The following is a 21,457-nucleotide window of genomic DNA, read 5'->3' as shown; positions in this document are numbered from 1 at the left end:
TACTTGTTCATTATTAAATGCAGAACACAGATGGGCAATGAGCCATAGTAAGGGGCGCAGCGTGTTTTCAACTCTGACGATTGGTCGCGTCTGGTTGCCATGGTAAGAACATGCCTGGAAGTAAAAATGGTGGCACAAGGTAGAGTACTTGTTCTGGCACATGCTCTGGATGAAGAGAAGGCTGAAGTGAAAGAGGGAGTAGATACTCAGCGTGTTGTCACGCCACTGAACTTTGTAGCAAAGTGAAAATAAGCGGCGCTCCCACTGCAAAGAATTTAAAAAATATGCTGGCCTCATGAATAAAAGAAAAACATGAGCGTATTGGTTGTTTGCCATCCCTTGTGGCTGACGTTGTCAACAGCACGGTATTGCAATATTGTCAGCCGTGTGCACAGTGTTTTAGCATCTGATAAGCCTTTCAATGTATTAATCTGTTACACCACCTCCTGGATCATATTTCATCATAAAGATCATACCCCCACCAACGCAGTCCCAGGCGTGTTCCTGGTCTGAACTCTCACCTGGATGGTCCTCCTGCCACTCTCATTTTCTGCCACATGTAGTTCAAGAACATGGACGCCTGCAGCAGTCTGCCAATCCTCTGCATGTGTCTCTCTGCGGGAGAGCAAGAAGAGTGCACAGTCATCATTTCAGCCATAACTTTAATTAGGAATAGCGAGAGGAACCCGGCAGTAAACCTAGGCTCCATATCATCCTGTCATTCATTTCCTTTATATAAACTACAGTATACTCTTTGTATCTTGTGTTTATGTTTAGACCCTCCCACAGAAAAGGAAGTAGAGGACTCACTCTTGATTGAATACCTCTTTCTGTTTCTCCAGTTTACAACACGCTACAGTCAAAACCCTGCTGCCAGAGTTTTGTGTTGGCTCTCGGGTAAATGATTAAGGGCCGTACACATGCTGCGTTTTTAACCGCCTGGAAAACGCGAGCCTATCTACCTGAAATCCTGAATGCAGAGTTGATCTTTTTTCAGGCACTGTTATTAAGTGTGTGGGCATATCATCCGTGGGACAGACGTAAAGCTCTGGCAGCCCCGCACCAAAACAATCAACTTTTCTGTATTTACCACAGACTGATATTTACAGAAGAAGGGAAAGATTGGTTTGTCCCCGTCACATGACATGCCGTGCACGCTGCTGCATTCCAAAAGTTCAATTGGGTTTATCTCGGCACTCAGCCATCACGCCCTGAAAAACAGGCACTCGGGAATGCATGTGCTCTGGCATTTGAGTGCACCTGCCGCACGTCTACATTGAAAACAACAAATTTAGGGACAATTCATCTCATTTCATCATAACAGTCGACCTGGCCTACATGAAAGAGCAGTGTGTATTGTGACTGTGTCCAATGTTATGCTGGTTAAACACTGATCTTATACAGTGAATAATACAGAAGAAAATTAAAAAGAATTACATACTGACGTGCAATATTACTCTAAAAAATCACAATTAGATTACTTTCCCATAATGTTCATCCCTAACTGGCTTTAAATTAATTTCATACTAATGGTACATGGGTATGCAGCACTGTATTTTTCACAGCTTACTGGACCTTGTAGGTCACCGTGTGCCGCCGAATCATGACACACCTATCTAATAAAGGGTGTTAAATAGAAAGTTTCAGGGCACCAGGGAATTTCCCTGCCGTTCTCTTTTTCTTTACAGCAGAGTGTGTGCAGTGACCGCAACGTCACAGATGTCTTTAAATCCAGTCTTAAAGAAGTCTTTGGCACTTGTTATTGCTTTTGCAACTGAGATGATGATGTCATTCTTATTATGTCATCAATCCCAATCTCAGTCTATTTTTCTTTATTATTAGTGTATTTTAGATTTTTTTATATTTGACATCAAGCAAGCCTGGCAATTACAATACATTTGGGCATATAACCCGAAAAAAATGTCTATTAATACACTTCTTTCTCCCCTGTCTGGCACATGCTATTTGTCTCAGTTAGTTCTCACACACACACACACACACACACACACACACTTGGCTGACCTGTGTATGGGATGAGTCCCTCGAGGTAAGTTCGAGCACCCTGGTACTGAAGCAGCTCCTCAGGCGGCAGGTGTGTGAGGAGCACCTGGAGGACGGCCTGGGCATCCTGACAGTTTCTGGCGTTGGTGTTCCACACCGCACAGTAGCGCAGGAGCGACTCTGAGTGGGGTTGAAGTCATAACAGGGTCGAGTGTGGGGCGGCAGCCAGTGGTGAAGGTGGAAAGAGAAGGAAGATAAGAAACTATTACTCCTGGTTTACTTAAAATCCCTTTTAGAAGATTAGAAGATTGTGGTTTCTGTATTCCAGCATCAGAGAGGTTGAAGGACATTATTGATCTGTTACCTTTCTGATCCACTCGAAGTTTCAGTACCGTCTTCTCTAACAGCTTGCGGCTATCCTCCACCTGACGGATCGCTAGAAGCAACAGAGAACAGCATGTCAAACACAGTTGTCTTTAATATATACAGGTCTGCTCACACCTCACCTGAACCTCATTTATGGTTGAAAAATTATGAATCGTGCCTATGTAGAGTAAAAGGATCATTTCTGAATGAGAGAAGTGTGTGGCTTTTTTTTTGGTCTTTAGTTTGTGATGTCATGTTTTTCACAGAGAAGCAAACATAAAGCATGTGCCCTTGAAGTACAACAGTCTCATCTGGTGCCACTGAAACACCTTCCTTTTGAGGTAAACAACTCTAATAATTATTATGTTACATATCTCATTAATAATCATGTTCTCACCTATCATGATATATAATTATATAATTAACACTGGCATGTGAAAACTGTCGTGTAAACAATTGTAGGATTACAAATAGTACAGCAGATTAGCAGATAAATTGTGCACGTTTTGAAAAAAGCATGAAATTTCTACCATAGTTTGTACATACCATAAGGTTTATTTTCAGGTGTGGAGGGAAGTCAGATTTGACCTCTGAGGCCCGGGAGAGGTCAAATTCAAGATGGCCGCCAATAATATTCAAATATGCTTAACTTTGGAACCAAACAGAGTAGAAAAACGTTGAAGGTGTCATTTCCAACTAAATTTAGGGTGCCCATTCAGTTTATGATACTTTTGAAATCACCAGAATTCAAGAAAATGCATTTAGGTCAAAGTCATGGTCAAATTATGCAGACGGAGTAAGATAAAGGGTGCAAAAAGATTTATTTATTAAAAGGTTTATTTCCAACATAATAACAGTAATGATAATGATCACTAAAAATGTATTTACTTACAATATTTATAGGCCTACTATGCTTCTTATACTGAAACTTGCTTTGAAATCAGTAATAACACGTCTACATTTACATGCCAGCTATTAGCTCTCAAGCCTGTTTGATACCAGCGGCACAGTATTGAACTAGGCTACTTTGCTATCATCATTAATTCAGCTATAGTCCTACTTCACACAAATGACCAAGCTGAAATCTCTAGACATGCGCTGTTCAATCATTCAACTGACTTCAGCTCATGTATGTTCCAGACTGTCTTCTAGTTTAGCTAGCAGAATTATTTTGATCAGTGCCTGCCTTTTTTTTTTTTTTTTACCACAGAAGCTAGATAGCTAACTAACTAGGCAGACTCATTCCCGGCTACAATCAAATTCAATGTATTTGCATGATAAGGCTTTACTCAAGCATACTTATATTGGCGGCATTTCCCAGATGGCTCGTAGCGCTAAGAGCTTCTTAAGAACACTCTTAAGCCTCCCGTGAAAGAAAAACGCATTTCCCAGATTGCTCTTAGCTTAAGAAGATCGTTCACTAAGAAGGAGTTATAAGATCGAGCTAACCCACTCTTAACAGTCTTCTTAGCGACCAAATGTGCACAGATCCAGCCGCGTCGGGCAAATTAATATTACACTAAGCTTTCTGACTAATTACTGTCTGAGTAATTTCTTCCCTGTTTTTCGGAATATTTTCTGTTTTTTCAGAGTAATTTATTTATTTTTCTGTTTTTTTGGTGTAATTTTTTCTGTTTTTCTGAGTAATTTTCCCCGTTTTTCATGGTAATTTTTTTCTGTTTTTCGGGGGGGTTCTGTTTTTGGTGGTAATTTTTTTCTGTTTTTCGTGGTCATTTTTTTCCTGAATGAGGAGACGAGATACCTCAAAATCTCGTGAGAAGCTCCCACCTGGCACCTGCAAGTGACCGGTGCCTGCGTAGAGTCGACAAACTAATGATAACACCATCTATATGACTTAAAGACAAGAGTATCTCCCAGTGTCTCAAACCCAAAACAAAGTGAAACTGGATTAAACTAAACAAGCAGGTCATGTTGGCTTCCATTATATCGAGCTCCCAAGAAAGGAATGAAAGTGTCTGTTGTTCTATTGCTCTCTTAACTCACTTAACAAAAAACAGAAAAATTACCATGAAAAACAGAAGAAAAAATACCACGAGAAACAGAAAAAATTACACCGAAAAACAGAAAAATAAAAAATTACTCTGAAAAACAGAAAAAATTACTCAATAAAAGACTTTTTTTAATTTGTCAAGTGAATGCAATACGCTTTTGTAGATATTGAAACAGTGAGCACCGTATATATTTTGATCTATTTTATACTCCAGATTTATATTGTTTAGCATTAATTGGTGACAGAAAAGAACGAATTTCATTCTGCAGGGAAATGCATGTCCTTACTGTGCATATGACAATAAACACTTGAATCTTGAATCTATATGTTTTATGAAGACCCTGTGTGCGCTCAAAGCTGTGGCACAAGTTACGCACCGAAATCTGGCGGAAGAAAAATAATAATAATAAGAAAAATAAGTATGAGGAATAACAAGTGTGTTCCTCTATGTGCACATCAGGCACACAAATAAAATGAATCATCATCACTATCATTTATCATAATTAGTCCACACATATCCCACATCTGTATGCACATATGAGATAGTTTACCACATCCAAAAAATGCATCAGGGCACAACAGAAACACATCCACCCTCCAAACCTGCGACATTCAGATATCAGGCAACTGACAGGTGTAATTGAGCTCAGCTGGAACCACATCAATGGATGCTCCACCCGCTACTCTATATAGAGGCGTTGCCACATCACACATACAAAACCCAAAACCAGTGAAGTTGGCACGTTGTGTAAACCGTAAATAAAAACAGAATACAATGATTTGCAAATCCTTTTCAACCTATATTCAATTGAATACACTGCAAAGACAAGTTACTTAATGTTCGAACAGGTAAACTTTGTAATTTTTTGCAAATATTAGCTCATTTGGAATTTGATGCCTGCAACATGTTTCAAAAAAGCTGGCACAAGTGGCAAAAAAGACTGAGAAAGTTGAGGAATGCTCATCAAACACTTATTTGGAACATCCCACAGGTGAACGGGCTAATTGGGAACAGGTGGGTGCCATGATTGGGTATAAAAGCAGCTTCCCTGAAATGCTCAGTCATTCACAAACAAGGATGGGGCGAGGGTCACCACTTAGTGAACAAATGCGTGAGCTGATTGTCGAACAGTTTAAGAACAACATTCCTCAACGAGCTATTGCAAGAAATTTAGGGATTTCATCATCTACGGTCCGTAATATCGTCAAAAGGTTCAGAGAATCTGGAGAAATCACTGCACGTAAGCGACAAGGCCGAAAACCAACATTGAATGCCCGTGACCTTCGATCCCTCAGGCGGTACTGCATCAAAAACCGACATCAGTGTGTAAAGGACATCACCACATGGGCTCAGGAACACTTCAGAAAACCACTGTCAGTAACTGCAGTTCGTCGCTACATCTGCAAGTGCAAGTTAAAACTCTACAATGCAAAGCGAAAGCCATTCATCAACAGCACCCAGAAACGCCGCCGGCTTCGCTGGGCCCGAGCTCATCTAAGATGGACTGATGCAAAGTGGAAAAGTGTTCTGTGGTCTGACGAGTCCACATTTCAAATTGTTTTTGGAAACTGTGGACGTCGTGTCCTCCGGACCAAAGAGGAAAAGAACCATCCGGACTGTTATAGGCGCAAAGTTCAAAAGCCAGCATCTGTGATGGTATGGGGGTGTATTAGTGCCCAAGGCATGGGCAACTTACACACATGTGAAGGCACCATTAATGCTGAAAGGTACATACAGGTTTTGGAGCAACATATGTTGCCATCCAAGCAACGTCTTTTTCATGGACGCCCCTGCTTATTTCAGCAAGACAATGCCAAGCCACATTCTGCACGTGTTACAACAGCATGGCTCCATAGTAAAAGAGTGCGGGTACTAGACTGGCCTGCCTGTAGTCCAGACCTGTCTCCCATTGAAAATGTGTGGCGCATTATGAAGCGTAAAATACGACAACGGAGACCCCGGACTGTTGAACAACTTAAGCTGTACATCAAGCAAGAATGGGAAAGAGTTCCACCTGAAAAGCTTCAAAAATTGGTCTCCTCAGTTCCCAAACGTTTACTGAGTGTCGTTAAAAGGAAAGGCGATGTAACACAGTGGTAAAAAGGCCCCTGTGCCAACTTTTTTGCAATGTGTTGCTGCCTTTAAATTCTAAGTTAATGATTATTTGCAAAAAAAAAAAAAAAGTTTCTCAGTTTGAACATTAAACATCTTGTCTTTGCAGTGTATTCAATTGAATATAAGTTGAAAAGGATTTGCAAATCATTGTATTCTGTTTTTATCTACAATTTACATAACGTGCCAACTTCACTGGTTTTGGGTTTTGTATGTGAGATACCATGGCTGCTTTACAGCATATTCTCACTGCTAACCAACAACGTTGCCGTGTGCGAAGCCAAACCGTATGTAAATGCATTTGTGCGTCACTCGACGTGCTGTCAGACCGGGCTGTCCAAATGAAGTACCGAGATACAACGCCTCATCAACCAACCTGGTGCAATTTTGCCCTCAGCCCGGAGGTGCAATGCCTGGCTGCGCTGCTTTTTTACAGAGTGGGGAGCTTCCTGGACGTGGTGGGAGATGGCACTGGCCTCAGCAAGACGTCTGTGTTTTTTTTTGTTTAAATATAATACATTTGATTTGATGATTCTCTTACCAAGACTACTTCTTATTTAGTTGTAGTCTTGTTTTCGTCATGAAAATAGGTCAATAACAAATATTTATCGTCTTAGTTTTTCATTAGAATTATTAGAACACACATACACACGAGCAGCAGGGAATCAGTACATTAGGTAGCAGCGCTGTGTGTGACTTATGCGCTGATTAAGCGGTGGGTGATCGATTTGCCTAACATCGATTGTTTCAGCACCGCGGTAGTGGACAGCTCCTGTTAAGAGATTCTTAAAGAGCGATCTTAAGAGTGATCCTTAGAAGGGCATTAAGAACGCATCTGGGAAACACTTGTATCTTAGCAACCCTTCTTACCAAAGACGTTCTTAACTGTGCTCTAAGTCTTAAGATTGCTCTTAACTGGGAAACACGACCATTGTCTGTACATAGTCAGTCAGTTTACCTGGTAGGATATTTATGTCAGAAGTGCTCTGTCTCGTCACTTGTGCATGTGTAGCCTACTTATCATGTTGCCTACTGACTACACTGCTACTGGCATTAGCTACTGATGCTCTAGAGGGCCATCTGCTGATAATGATGTGCTTAGCAGGAAAAAATAACCACACATCCCAGTAAATGATAACTAATTACTGAATAATACAATCCAAACATTTTTGGTGTTCATTAAAAAAAAACTGAAAACAAAACAAAAAAAAAGGGGGGGGGGGGGGGGGGGGGATGTTTTGTTTTTGTAAGCAATTTTTACCTAGACCTTGACCTAAATGCATTTTCTTGAATTCCATTGATCTCAAAAGTATAATTAACTGAATGGGCACCCTAAACGTAGTTGAAAATGACACCTTAAATGTTTTTCTATTGTGTTTGGTTCCAAAGTTAAGCATATTTGAATATTATTGGCGGCCATCTTGAATTTGACCTCTCCTCGGCCTCAGAGGTCAAATCTGACTTCCCTCCACATCTGAAAATAAACCTTATGGTATGTACTAACTATGGTAGAAATTTCATGCTTTTTTCAAAAAGTGCACATTTCCTCATAATTTGAGAGCTTATCCGTTGTACTAAAAACCGGAGACTCCGCTGAAATACCTGCATGCACACACCTCTCTTTGACCCCATTCATATTCTTGCATGACTGGGTGTGATATAACTTTGTATTATCAGAACAAAAATAAGAATGCACCTGGCTTTTGTTTGACACATTTACTGAATGGCAGGCATGCTGATCCACCCCATACAGGACTGCATCAGATGTCTTACAGTTGTAGCTTCATGTCAGTCTTTTTATTGCTTGTAACTCTCTTTGAAAAATAAAGATGAATTTTATTTTATTTTTTTAAATAAATTAATTTTACTAAGATTTTTTTAAATCACTATTTCCTTCTTTTAATTTTATTTTTTTAAGTTTTAATTTTATTTTTTTGTGACTGTTTTATTTACATTTATTTATTTTTACATTTTTATTTTATATAGGTATTTGTTTATTTTTAAACATTTTCTACATTTCTTTTTTACATTTATTTCTTTTAACATTTACTTACTTTGTACATGGAATTTTCTTTTATTTTTTTCATTTATTTATTTATTTTCACATTTATTTATTTATTTTTGTTACATTTATTTATTTTAGATTTATTTATCTATTATTTTTACATTATATATATTTTTTACAACATTTTAAAAAAATGTATTACATTTCTTATTTTATTTCTTTTTTTTACATTTATTTCTTTTTTATCTTTTATTTTAACATTTATATATTTATTTTTTTAAATTTTGCTTCTTGTTCTTCTTCTAAAGTCTTTTTTACTTAAATTTTAATTATCAGTATTGCTATCTCTCTAGCTCTCCAGGTATTTGACAAGGTATATTTACTTGTCCGGATACGGGCATTGACACTGAATACCCAGGTCATGTATGCCGTAAAAAATTCAATTATCAAAACTGGAAAAGTGAAGATTTTTGGAAGTCTGGATTTAAGACTTATGGCTAAATGTCATGTTGACTACTATAATACCACTTTAACTGCCTTTTACTTTGCAAAAGTGAAGAAGCAGCTTTAATACACGTATAGAAGTTCAGAGGGTTCACAACAGTATCAATATAAACAGTCTGTGATACCTCCCAGAAACCTGCGGTTGTGTTCAAGGTCATGATGGCTATGCAGTTTCACATCAACAAAACGCCAATATGCTTCTTTGTTTTTGAAAAAAGGACTCTGTGTCATCATGGGACGGGACAAAAGACACCAAACATTTGTGGAATCCAGGTCGTTTTTTGTTTTTGTGTTCAGACTGCATCAATGCTCGGGTGACTCAACTCTTAAACTTGAGCAGCTATCCACACTGACAGATGACAGATTGATGAGACTACCACGTGTGAAACAATGAAGGACAGAGATGAAGTGTGTACAGAGGAGATATGATATTAAGAGGGAGAAACTACTCAGTATAAAATTAAAACCATGTGTACACTGTGTACAGCATGCAACCAGTAAATGTCGGGGCATCCTCGTAGACTCAGGGACACTTCCCCTCTCTTTTTCTCCTCATTTCCTGTCAGCTTCCCAGTGTATGTTAGTCAATATAAGCAAACATGCCCCAGAAATGTGTTACCTTTGATCACAGTGAGCACAGTGTGAGGCTGGTCCAGCGAGATGGCGAGACCCAGGGCTTTCAGGTACTTCTTCTCATGGAGTAGGTTTGACAACTCCTGCTGCCTTCAGACACAACACACACATCAATCATATTAACCGCATGGCCTCAAGGAAAGTTCAGCTGTTATATACGACAACTTTCCAACAAACTACACAAAGTCAAGTGTACTTGACTTGTCTGAACAATACCAACTTCCTTTGCAACAGTAACGAGGCGTTCCAGCGTCGTTTACTCTATGAAATCCTGACTGAAATTTGAGGTCGCGATATGGCCAAAATCTTAAATCACAGTATATGTAATTTTATATCATGGTAATGGTATATTTCACAGTACAGTAACTGTTCGGTAAATTTAGTTAAGAAATGGTTTAAAGTAACCAAACCATACTTAATCACGTGATTTTACTTAGATTTTTTTAAAATAACTATTTCCTTCTTTTAATTCTTTTTTTATTTTAATTTCATTTTTTGTAACTATTTTTTTTTACTTTTTATTTTTTACTTTTTTATTTCATACATGTGTTTGTTTATTTTTAAAGGACCAGTGTGTAATATTTGGCATAGTTTATTGTCAAATCTGAATCTGAATATTCTACCCATTAATATGTTTATACAAGTGTATAATCGCTATAAAATAAAATTTGTTTGGTTTTCGTAGCCTTATAATTATGCTTTCATATATATATATACACATATAGCAAGGGCCTTGCTTTAGAGAGGTCGCCATCTTGCGCCACCATGTATGTACGGCAGCCCGAGTGGACAATCCAGCCAGCCAGAGAACGCGTTTCGAGTGTATAAATAAACCAACGAAGACAGCGGGAGGAAGGAAGGAGGAGGAGGAAACAGCAGAGAGTGTTAGTAGTTCATTGATAGAGAGTAGTGAAAAGTTTTTTTAGTTATAAAGTTTGCGAATGGACCACACTTCCCACGCAACAGGAGAAAATGAACCCGAACCGTCATCTGCGAGGAAAAGAAGACGCAACTTCACCCCTTGTGATTCAGCCTCTCTTCTCGCCCGCTCAGTGTACTCCGGCTCTCATCTGTATGCTCCGGCTCAAACAGGTATGGCTCTGGATCTGTGTCCACTACAAGAAATTCTTCAAAATTGCGTTCAAAGTCGTCCATTGCAGCTACTATAGTCCGGAGATATTGCTAGGCTAAATAAACAGCTGAGCTCTGTTTACAGGCTACGCTGTCAGTCAGTGTGCGGGCTGGAGATTGGCGGAGCAGAGAGGGAAGGGGTCCCCGCTAGGTATTGTAAACGAGTATGTGTGTATGAAGTGTGTGTGTTACGCCAGAAGAATCAGAGTTTGGGACGGAGTCTTTTACCCCCTGGAGTGTTACCGGAGTTTCTGGAGTGCTCAAATAAACGGGCCTTTTTCCTGAACGCTCTTCTGGTCTCCTGCTCGTGAGGGATTCATTACAATATCGTAACATGGTTTAGATTTCTAAATAAACAAACATTCACCTCATCGCTAGATAGACCTACTGCTGAAAAACTTGTGTCTGCGCAAGGCTTTTTGTCCCTATGAGGCCACCGTCATTTACCCAACGGGAGGGGTAAGCAAGTGAGCCGTGCAATCTAGAATTTGACCACTGATGTCACTGTTTCTAACCCATTTTACACACTGGCCCTTTAAACACTTTTTATTTCCTTTTTTTTACATTTATTCATTTTGTACATGTATTTGTTTCTTTTTTTTAAATTTTATTTATTATTTTTACATTTATTTATTTATTGTTAAATTTACTTATTTTAGATTTATTTATCCATTATTTATCGCTTATTTATAATCCAGCCCTAATTTGCCTCATAGCCTGCCCTGAATATAGCTGCAAAGGAAAAAAAAGTATTGCAAAGTCTCTGCTGGACACATTTCTACCTGTAATGGCTATATACCTTAGTATGGCCTAACCCTACCTGATAATAATTTACATTATCTGTTACCCAGGCTGGCGTCAAAAAGATCATACGTCTGAGTGTCTGTGTCAGTGAGCAAACATACACAATCATTAAATACATACAATCAGTCTGTTTAAGGCATGAAATTCCCTTCTTCTTATCAGAACACACACATATAGCCCCGACCTTTGCCAGGCGTGACCTGTGACCCAGTGAGGTCCACCTTAGCCTAACACAGTCTCTGTTTATTTATCTGGTGACTGGATGTTGCAACAGGGGGACTAAAGTCAGGCCTGACCTCTGACAAAAACACGACAAGACCTTGTTTGTCCACCTCTTGAGTCTGAGTCATCAGCCAGAGGATGGAGGGCTGGATGACATCAGCCCGCTCTGGCCTTGTTTACACCTGATGTTAACATGCACCCCTGTTTGAAGTGACCCATATGTGACATCATCCAGAGAATGTGTAGTGTATGTTTGGGAGATGGACCCATGGAACAAGGGCTGTTGGTCATTGGGATGACAAGCTGTCATACAAATTGGCTTTTGGTCCACTGGCTCTATTAGCAGCTGTTGATGGTCGCTGTGTGGATAGAGAGGTGTGGGTACAGCCAGTAGAGGGGTCAGGAGGGGTGGGGCTGCGATGTGGAGGGTTTCATGAGCAGTCCCTGCAAACCTTACAATGCACAGGGTTTTCCAATATGTCTGACGGCACCTCACGACAAGCTGTCACGCCATGTAGGCAAGCTGTCCCCGTCAGAAAGTGTCTGGCAATCTATCGGCTAGCGACTGGGGCAGCCCACCACAGCAGTGGTACAGCAAATAATGTTGTGTGTAGCTTACTTGAGTATCTGATCCTCCTGCTTGGCCTGCTCCTCTGCCAGCTCCACTTCAGTCACGTCCTAACAGCAGACAAAAGAAACAACAACATTTTTTGTGGTATTGCGTTGATCCCTGCGGAGAGATTCCTCAAATTTCTCAGAAGGGAGAGGTCAGTGAGAGTGAAAGGTAAGTAGTAAAAAAATCAACTGAAGATTTTGCTAAAGGGTGCTTCAGCAGGTCGGATCTTTATCGTCACCTCCTCACTTGGTTGATGCAAACACTGACCAAACAAGCTAGAGAGCACTGTCAAGTGATTACCAGACATAGGTTTTGAAATACAGTGATTTATAAGTTGTTGAATAAATAATCTTATATTTCTATTTTATTTTCTTGCTTTTATTTCATGATTTAATTCTGGGAATGTCATTCAACTACATCCAAACAACAGAGACTAAAAAGCACCAGAAAACACTGAAAAACTGTTTATTTTCTTAAACTTGCAATCAATACTTTAATCTGGGGCAGTCAAACAATACTTTTTTATTCACAATATATAAAAAAGTATTGGTTGACTTATAGCCTGCCCTGAATGTAGCTCCACATCCTCTGTTCAACAGGTGACGATCAATCAAATGACACTTACCACCCACACAGAGATGTTAGAGTCTGCTGAGCCAGTCACCATCTTGTCATCTTTGCGGCTGGCGTGGAGACCCCACACTTTGTCCTGGTGGGCGTCCAGCGTCTTCACACACTCGTTTGTCTTTATGGTCCACAGCTTCACTAAACCATCCGAACCACTGAGGACAGAGCACGATTAGGAAAGCGGAATTACAACAGAGTGCCAACGGTCAAGAGTTTTATTTTAAAATGCTACGTGATCAAAAAGCAGAGAGAGACAGAAGGAGGTGGATGTTCCAAATCTAAACTACATCCCAATTCTGATGAGGCTCTGCAGAAAATTTGTTTCCAGCTATTTTGACATTGAAAACAATCGCTACCGTTGTTTAATCAAGCAAATCTGGCAAATATTGTCTGGTTGGAGCCTCTCAGGTGAACGTTTGCTGCTCTTCTGAGATTTATATTGTTGGTTTTTGGACTGTTAGTTGGACAAAACAAGGCCTTTGAAAAATGTATCTTGAGCTCTCAGAACTTCAGACATCATCTCTCACTATTTTCCTCCCTGACCCCTAAAAATCAAAGATTCGAATCATCAGTCAGAGACCCCGCAGTCAACTTAGACTTTTCAAGTCAAGCAGTCTTTCTCTCTTTTTGTCATTCAGTGTGCAGTGTATTTCTAGGGACGTTTCTAGCTGTAGAGTGAGCGCTCCCTCCTTTTACAATGTTCTACAGGCAGCTGCAGACCCACGGTGAGTGCGACGGAGGAAGCTGCCCAGAGGAAGAGATGCTGTGCCTGGTCAGGCTCCAAGGTAAGCTTATCTTCTCCTATCTGCTGATGTGGTGAATTTACAGCTCACAACAACTTAATACGATACAGGCTCTTGATTTATTTGATATCTAATGTCAGCAAAAAATGGTACACATCCCTGATCTGTCGTTAGCCTTGTTAGCATGCATTAGCTCAGAGGGCTGGGACACAGCTACTGTTTATGTGTCAAGTGTTTTCCTACCACGCTGCAGATTGAGCATAATTTCCTTAAAGTTTGCCATCTCCAGTCAAACACCAAAGCAATAGAAAACTGTTAAAATGTCTTCCGCTGGTTATAAATATGCCACTTGAGCCTGCGGCGAGTTTCTGTTTCACAATCTTTCATCTTATTAGCGAGCAAGCATTACTAATACGTGTTCAGAGCCCCGGAAATGGATCATGACAATCAGAGATAACATGATAAGCATACATAAGCGCTCTGAGCTCAGTTTTCCTCAAGCACAGCACAATGTGAGGCTGCTTGTTTTTCTTTTACTGACTAAGGAGGTGATTTTCAAAGGTGTACTTTTATGGAGAAAAGCTTTGCATGAGAGGTCAGTGGGGTTACCTGGTGAGCAGCTGAGTGCCTCGGCTCACGAAGATGACCTTCAGAACTGATGCATCGTGACCCTCGAATGTCTAGAAAAGATTAAGAGTAAAAAAACAAATCTTTTCAATCACAAAAAATATAAATAATTACAATCAGCTACAGGAATATAAGTAATTTAAGTAACTCGTGTGGCCGTTAAGTGTTATCTTAAAATGATTTCACACCACAACACCGCAGAAAATCGCCTCATGAATTTACAGTGTGAAATATGATGTCACAATGTGTCTTACAGGTGTGTCAGTGTGAAATCAAGCTTTTCACTGATAAGGGAACTTATCGCACACACAGCTAATGTACTCAATCACCTATCACATTCTGTGATAAATGAAACTCTGTGCCATGTGTGTGTTAAACCTCGGGCCCCACCTTGAGGCAGCTGAAGTCCTGCAGACTCCACAGTTTGGTGGCTCCATCTGCAGAGGACGTGGCCAGCACCTGGTCCACAGGAGAGAAGCAGACGGCCCAGACGCCACGACGGTGGCCCCGAAATACCCCCAGCAGGCCCACGGCTCCTTCCCCTGCCAGTGACCACAGCTTAGCTGTGCGGTCCTGGGAGCCTGAAGCCAGCAGCTTGTCATTGGGTGACACTGCTACGCTGTTCACATCCTGGAAGAAGGGAGAAAAAAAACATAAAGAACAGGAATCTCTAAGTTGATGAAATTTTAGTAGATGCAAGTTTGATGGAAGAAATTCATTCATAAAACGTGAATGGGAAAAAAGGCGTGAGGGCATATAGTCATATTTCTTCCAGGAGAAACGGATTCGCTAAATTCGTCCCACTACACTGCCACCTGTGTCACCTCACTACCGTGACTAACGTCTTACATTGTGTGTGAAATATGATATTTCCTTACGGCTTACATGACAACAAAAGACAAGTTAAGTAACCAGGCACTGCTGATGGACAGATTGTCGTATCTCACATCTCCAATTAGCAGGAAATTATGGTGTGTTGAAAGTTTACGTGAAAGAAACTTGCCAACGGAAATCAGTTCCACTGGCGCTCTGGACTTCCTTATGTAAACAGTGACCTTTCACAATCTGTTCACAAAGACATGGCTGGAGACTGACTCACCTGTGTGTGTGTGTGTGAGTGGGACAGGATTGTTTAGTCATTACCCCCCAAAAAATATCATAGTTACGATTCTGTCTATCAAAATTTTACCTTTTTCTCTTATTAATATGCATGTGAGCTGGCATTTGAGGTACACTATTAAAAAAATCCTGATTTCTTGCTCATGTTTGGTGCAGTAGTGGAGGAAGATTAGAGCCGCACTTAATCTAGCTTGTGTATGGCATATGTTTGAATCCCAGATTATAAGGAAGTGCACGGACATTGCCCTCTTCACTAGAGGAATGTGAAAACACTTCACTAGTGACAAACTTTGCACAAGTGGACATAAACAAAGGAAAATCATATTTTTGAATAGAGGGTCTTTTTTAACTGCTTATTTTTTGATCAATACATTTATTGTTTGGTTTATAAAAAATGTTTAAAAATGAAAAATCCCCCATCACTATTACCCAGAGCTCAAAGTGAGACCTTTAAATGTCTTCAGAAAACTCAAACGTGTTCAGTTTAATGTAATTTAAGAGCAGGAAAAGCAGCTAATCCTGAATAAAGTTTAAACATGTGAGCATCTGCATGAAATGAAAGCAAGTTGTGTGCTGTGGCAGCATTGCCAATGAAGAAAGAATGAAGCTACACACTATGAGTGACACTAAAAAAAACGATAACAGCCTCTAGAAGTGGTCAGTGCTGAACAGTCGGGCTGTTTGTGAATATCAGACACATTTGCACTGCAAGGAAAAACTGTGCACTCTCATTACGGAGCCTTTTCTCTCTCTACATCAGTCCAAAATAAAAAAAAAAAAATCAGCCTTAACCTGACCTGACCTTCTTTTGTCTAAAGTTTAACAAGTTAATCTCTTTCTGTCTTGCTGTTTGTGAGTGGACAGAAAGATCTTACGACAATGCTGTGATGTGTCAACACCAGCGATAATGAAGGAAACCAGGAACTCTAAAAATCCTAAATTAAATAAAGGGGATAAAATGTCTCGGATTTCCTCCTCTTTTTATTAGCAAAGGATGTGAGGACAGACCGCACGGTTCTTTGCTGTCGCCTCTGAATTTCAGAGATTACTTGTTTAATCACCTTACATTGTAATACCTGCACTGTCAACCACCTAAATTTGCACAATGTCTACTGTAGAAACAGCTCTCTGTGGTAGTACTGGGACTAAACTATCATTCCACTGCTGTGTGTTTTTATTCTAACACTTATATTCCCTATCCCTATGTGTATCATTGTCTTTGTATGTGTTGTGTAATAAGCAACTGGGTGCCTCAATTTCCCTTGGGATTAATAAAGTACAGTACAGGCCAAAAGTTTGGACACACCTTCTCATTCAATGCGTTTTCTTTATTTTCATGACTATTTACATTGTAGATTCTCACTGAAGGCATCAAAACTATGAATGAACACATGTGGAGTTATGTACTTAACAAAAAAAGGTGAAATAACTGAAAACATGTTTTATATTCTAGTTTCTTCAAAATAGCCACCCTTTGCTCTGATTACTGCTTTGCACACTCTTGGCATTCTCTCCATGAGCTTCAAGAGGTAGTCACCTGAAATGGTTTCCACTTCACAGGTGTGCCTTATCAGGGTTAATTAGTGGAATTTCTTGCTTTATCAATGGGGTTGGGACCATCAGTTGTGTTGTGCAGAAGTCAGGTTAATACACAGCCGACAGCCCTATTGGACAACTGTTAAAATTCATATTATGGCAAGAACCAATCAGCTAACTAAAGAAAAACGAGTGGCAATCATTACTTTAAGAAATGAAGGTCAGTCAGTCCGGAAAATTGCAAAAACTTTAAAAGTGTCCCCAAGTGGAGTCGCAAAAACCATCAAGCGCTGCAACGAAACTGGCACACGTGAGGACCGACCCAGGAAAAGAAGACCAAGAGTCACCTCTGCTTCTGAGGATAAGTTCATCCGAGTCACCAGCCTCAGAAATCGCAAGTTAACAGCAGCTCAGATCATAGACCAGATGAATGCCACACAGAGTTCTAGCAGCAGACCCATCTCTAGAACAACTGTTAAGAGGAGACTGCGCCAATCAGGCCTTCATGGTCAAATAGCTGCTAGGAAACCACTGCTAAGGAGAGGCAACAAGCAGAAGAGATTTGTTTGGACCAAGAAACACAAGGAATGGACATTAGACCAGTGGAAATCTGTGCTTTGGTCTGATGAGTCCAAATTTGAGATCTTTGGTTCCAACCGCCGTGTCTTTGTGAGATGCAGAAAAGGTGAACGGATGGATTCCACATGCCTGGTTCCCACTGTGAAGCATGGAGGAGGAGGTGTGATGGTGTGGGGGTGTTTTGCTGGTGACACTGTTGGGGATTTATTCAAAATTGAAGGCACACTGAACCAGCATGGCTACCACAGCATCCTGCAGCGACATGCCATCCCATCTGGTTTGCGTTTAGTTGGACGATCATTTATTTTTCAACAGGACAATGACCCCAAACACACCTCCAGGCTGTGTAAGGGCTATTTGACCAAGAAGGAGAGTGATGGAGTGCTGCGGCAGACGACCTGGCCTCCACAGTCACCGGACCTGAACCCAATCGAGATGGTTTGGGGTGAGCTGGACCGCAGAGTGAAGGCAAAGGGGCCAACAAGTGCTAAACACCTCTGGGAACTCCTTCAAGACTGTTGGAAAACCATTTCAGGTGACTACCTCTTGAAGCTCATGGAGAGAATGCCAAGAGTGTGCAAAGCAGTAATCAGAGCAAAGGGTGGCTATTTTGAAGAAACTAGAATATAAAACATGTTTTCAGTTATTTCACCTTTTTTTGTTAAGTACATAACTCCACATGTGTTCATTCATAGTTTTGATGCCTTCAGTGAGAATCTACAATGTAAATAGTCATGAAAATAAAGAAAACGCATTGAATGAGAAGGTGTGTCCAAACTTTTGGCCTGTACTGTATCTATCTCTCTATCTATATATTTTCACCGGTTTGTATTTCGGTAAAGACAATCACAGTGACGCATGCTTCTGTCAAACGACTACATGAAAGCACAAATGTTAATTACTTGCCAGCTTGACGATCATACCTCATCATATTGAAAAGCTGTCAAGTTTTTCCTGTCACTAAAATTCACAGGAGTCACTCTGACACACCCTGTCGCTGCAATAAATCTGTCACCTCAGGAATTTCTTACATTCGAATTGCATCTGTTTCTTTGATGTGAGCATGTGAAAGCTCACAGGATGGTTTTGGAGAAAATACCATGCAACTGCAATCTTAAATTAATTATGACATAGTATCTAATGAAGCATGTCTTTTACATGAAACATGCTATCAGCTGCAAGTGATCGCAGGGCTTTTCTTCTAACTCAAAAGTGTGTACTGCTTGTACCTTGTCATGTGCCTTCTCTGTGGCACGGGGGGTCAGCTGATGTACGTCCTCCCCTGCCGTAGTCAAGTCTGCTGGGAGATCCCACACCTTCACGGTGCAGTCCTGACTGCCGGACACTACAAAAGACGCTTTCATCCTGGGCACAAACAAACAAAGATGGAGGATCGTTACGTTTCCTTTGTTTACGACTGATTCCCGTCTTGGCTGTTTGCCTGTGCGACTGAAGGAGAGTTACCTGGAGCAGGTGATGGAGCCCACGGCGTTGGTGTGGCTGGAGCCCTGAGCCACACAATGCACCTGACCACTGTCGCTGTCCATCTGCCACACACGCACCGACCTGTCCTACAGACAAAGACACAACACAAAATTATTGTTGTCTTAAATGTGGTTTATTAGCATCTTCAATTATAAGACATGTGTTGAATAGCATGCAGTTCAGTGTGCACAATCATTAATTCCTTCATTTTGATTCTTTGATTCTTTGAGTCTGCGGTGTTATTGAACCGTGCAGACACATGTGCTCACCTTCGCGCAGCTCGCAAAGAGAAAGCCTTTTTTGAACACGTCCAGTGAGAGGACAGTATCTGTGGATGATAAGCAGATAAAAATAGCAGTGAGTGTGTGAGCATGTAATTGTCTCTCCAACCTGCTCAACAAGTCACTTTTTAAACACTGTAAAAGTGAGATGACCTGATTGTGTCACGTCTGAATTCTCTGGAATCTGGTTCCTCTAATGACAGATTCAATTCACACAAATCCTGGCACAGCTTATAGAGCCTGTATTTTGAAAGTCTTAATTTTGGTAGCTGTGTTTTTAAAGATGTATATACTTCTAATGAATGTATATATTTTTATTCTTACATTATTCTTTATTTATTTTAGCATCTTTTGCAAAATCACAATCTGTCAGCCTCGATACAAAGCAAATGATCTTTTTGTAAAGTAAGGTCGTTAATATCAGTGGGCAATATATCTATAATTGTAGTAAGGTTTTCACTCCTGATCACACAGGTTCCTCCAAGGCATGAAAGATCTACTGCAACTTTCAGAAACTACTGCAAAAACCTGCATTAAAGGTCATTACAGTGTCTAACAAAGAAAAAATGGTGTTGAAATGTGAACAAGACAGAAAATCGACTCAATTCAGAAAGAAATATTGATGACACATCCATCATCTTTTGTTTCTTTCTGTGTAAACTTTCTGCCCTCCAGCGAACTAACAAACACACTGCTATGCATTTCACACATGTGGGTATTTGCATACGCACGCTGCCCTCTGGTGGCGACTAACCTGTGTGTCCGTACAGGATCTGGCAGCTGTTGGTGAGCAGCTCAAATACCTTGAGCTGGCAGCTGTTGGTGGCCACCACGATGTGGCTGTCGCCTTTACCCAGAAACTTCACGTCCAGCACTTCGTCATTGTATCCCACAAACTGTGAGAGGGACAGACAGAGGAGGAGAGTGTCCATTAGCGACCAAGATGTCTGGGGAGAATATCTATATAATAATTCTAACAACTATATATATATATATATATATATATATATATACAGTACAGGCCAAAAGTTTGGACACACCTTCTCATTCAATGCGTTTTCTTTGTTTTCATGACTATTTACATTGTAGATTCTCACTGAAGGCATCAAAACTATGAATGAACACATGTGGAGTTATGTACTTAACAAAAAAAGGTGAAATAACTGAAAACATGTTTTATATTCTAGTTTCTTCAAAATAGCCACCCTTTGCTCTGATTACTGCTTTGCACACTCTTGGCATTCTCTCCATGAGCTTCAAGAGGTAGTCACCTGAAATGGTTTCCACTTCACAGGTGTGCCTTATCAGGGTTAATTAGTGGAATTTCTTGCTTTATCAATGGGGTTGGGACCATCAGTTGTGTTGTGCAGAAGTCAGGTTAATACACAGCCGACAGCCCTATTGGACAACTGTTAAAATTCATATTATGGCAAGAACCAATCAGCTAACTAAAGAAAAACGAGTGGCAATCATTACTTTAAGAAATGAAGGTCAGTCAGTCCGGAAAATTGCAAAAACTTTAAATGTGTCCCCAAGTGGAGTCGCAAAAACCATCAAGCACTACAAGGAAACTGGCACACATGAGGACCAACCCAGGAAAGGAAGACCAAGAGTCACCTCTGCTTCTGAGGATAAGTTCATCCGAGTCACCAGCCTCAGAAATCGCAAGTTAACAGCAGCTCAGATCAGAGACCAGATGAATGCCACACAGAGTTCTAGCAGCAGACCCATCTCTAGAACAACTGTTAAGAGGAGACTGCGCCAATCAGGCCTTCATGGTCAAATAGCTGCTAGGAAACCACTGCTAAGGAGAGGCAACAAGCAGAAGAGATTTGTTTGGGCCAAGAAACACAAGGAATGGACATTAGACCAGTGGAAATCTGTGCTTTGGTCTGATGAGTCCAAATTTGAGATCTTTGGTTCTAACCGCCGTGTCTTTGTGAGACGCAGAAAAGGTGAACGGATGGATTCCACATGCCTGGTTCCCACTGTGAAGCATGGAGGAGGAGGTGTGATGGTGTGGGGGTGTTTTGCTGGTGACACTGTTGGGGATT

At 40.5% G+C, this 21,457-nt stretch overlaps 1 protein-coding gene across 1 annotated transcript in view; it reads right to left on the bottom strand.

The window, feature by feature from the left end:
* The window catches only part of tbl3 (transducin beta like 3), a 28,899-nt gene that overhangs the window by 2,461 nt on the left and 4,981 nt on the right, over positions 1 to 21,457 (bottom strand). The window contains exons 11-22 of the mRNA XM_033644264.2: positions 20,158 to 20,299; positions 19,392 to 19,450; positions 19,102 to 19,208; positions 18,867 to 19,002; positions 14,794 to 15,033; positions 14,386 to 14,456; positions 13,032 to 13,188; positions 12,410 to 12,468; positions 9,620 to 9,723; positions 2,366 to 2,437; positions 2,023 to 2,181; positions 522 to 615 (exon numbers count right to left, since the gene is read on the bottom strand). Of these exons, the coding sequence (XP_033500155.1) occupies positions 522 to 615; positions 2,023 to 2,181; positions 2,366 to 2,437; positions 9,620 to 9,723; positions 12,410 to 12,468; positions 13,032 to 13,188; positions 14,386 to 14,456; positions 14,794 to 15,033; positions 18,867 to 19,002; positions 19,102 to 19,208; positions 19,392 to 19,450; positions 20,158 to 20,299 (1,400 nt within the window). The remainder of the gene's footprint in view (positions 1 to 521; positions 616 to 2,022; positions 2,182 to 2,365; positions 2,438 to 9,619; positions 9,724 to 12,409; positions 12,469 to 13,031; positions 13,189 to 14,385; positions 14,457 to 14,793; positions 15,034 to 18,866; positions 19,003 to 19,101; positions 19,209 to 19,391; positions 19,451 to 20,157; positions 20,300 to 21,457) is intronic.

This window comes from Epinephelus lanceolatus, chromosome 18 (assembly GCF_041903045.1).
Source record: "Epinephelus lanceolatus isolate andai-2023 chromosome 18, ASM4190304v1, whole genome shotgun sequence".
Classification (NCBI taxonomy): domain Eukaryota; kingdom Metazoa; phylum Chordata; class Actinopteri; order Perciformes; family Serranidae; genus Epinephelus; species Epinephelus lanceolatus.
The sequence above is the reverse complement of the archived record's forward strand: the minus strand, read 5'-3'. Positions and strand labels throughout refer to the sequence as shown.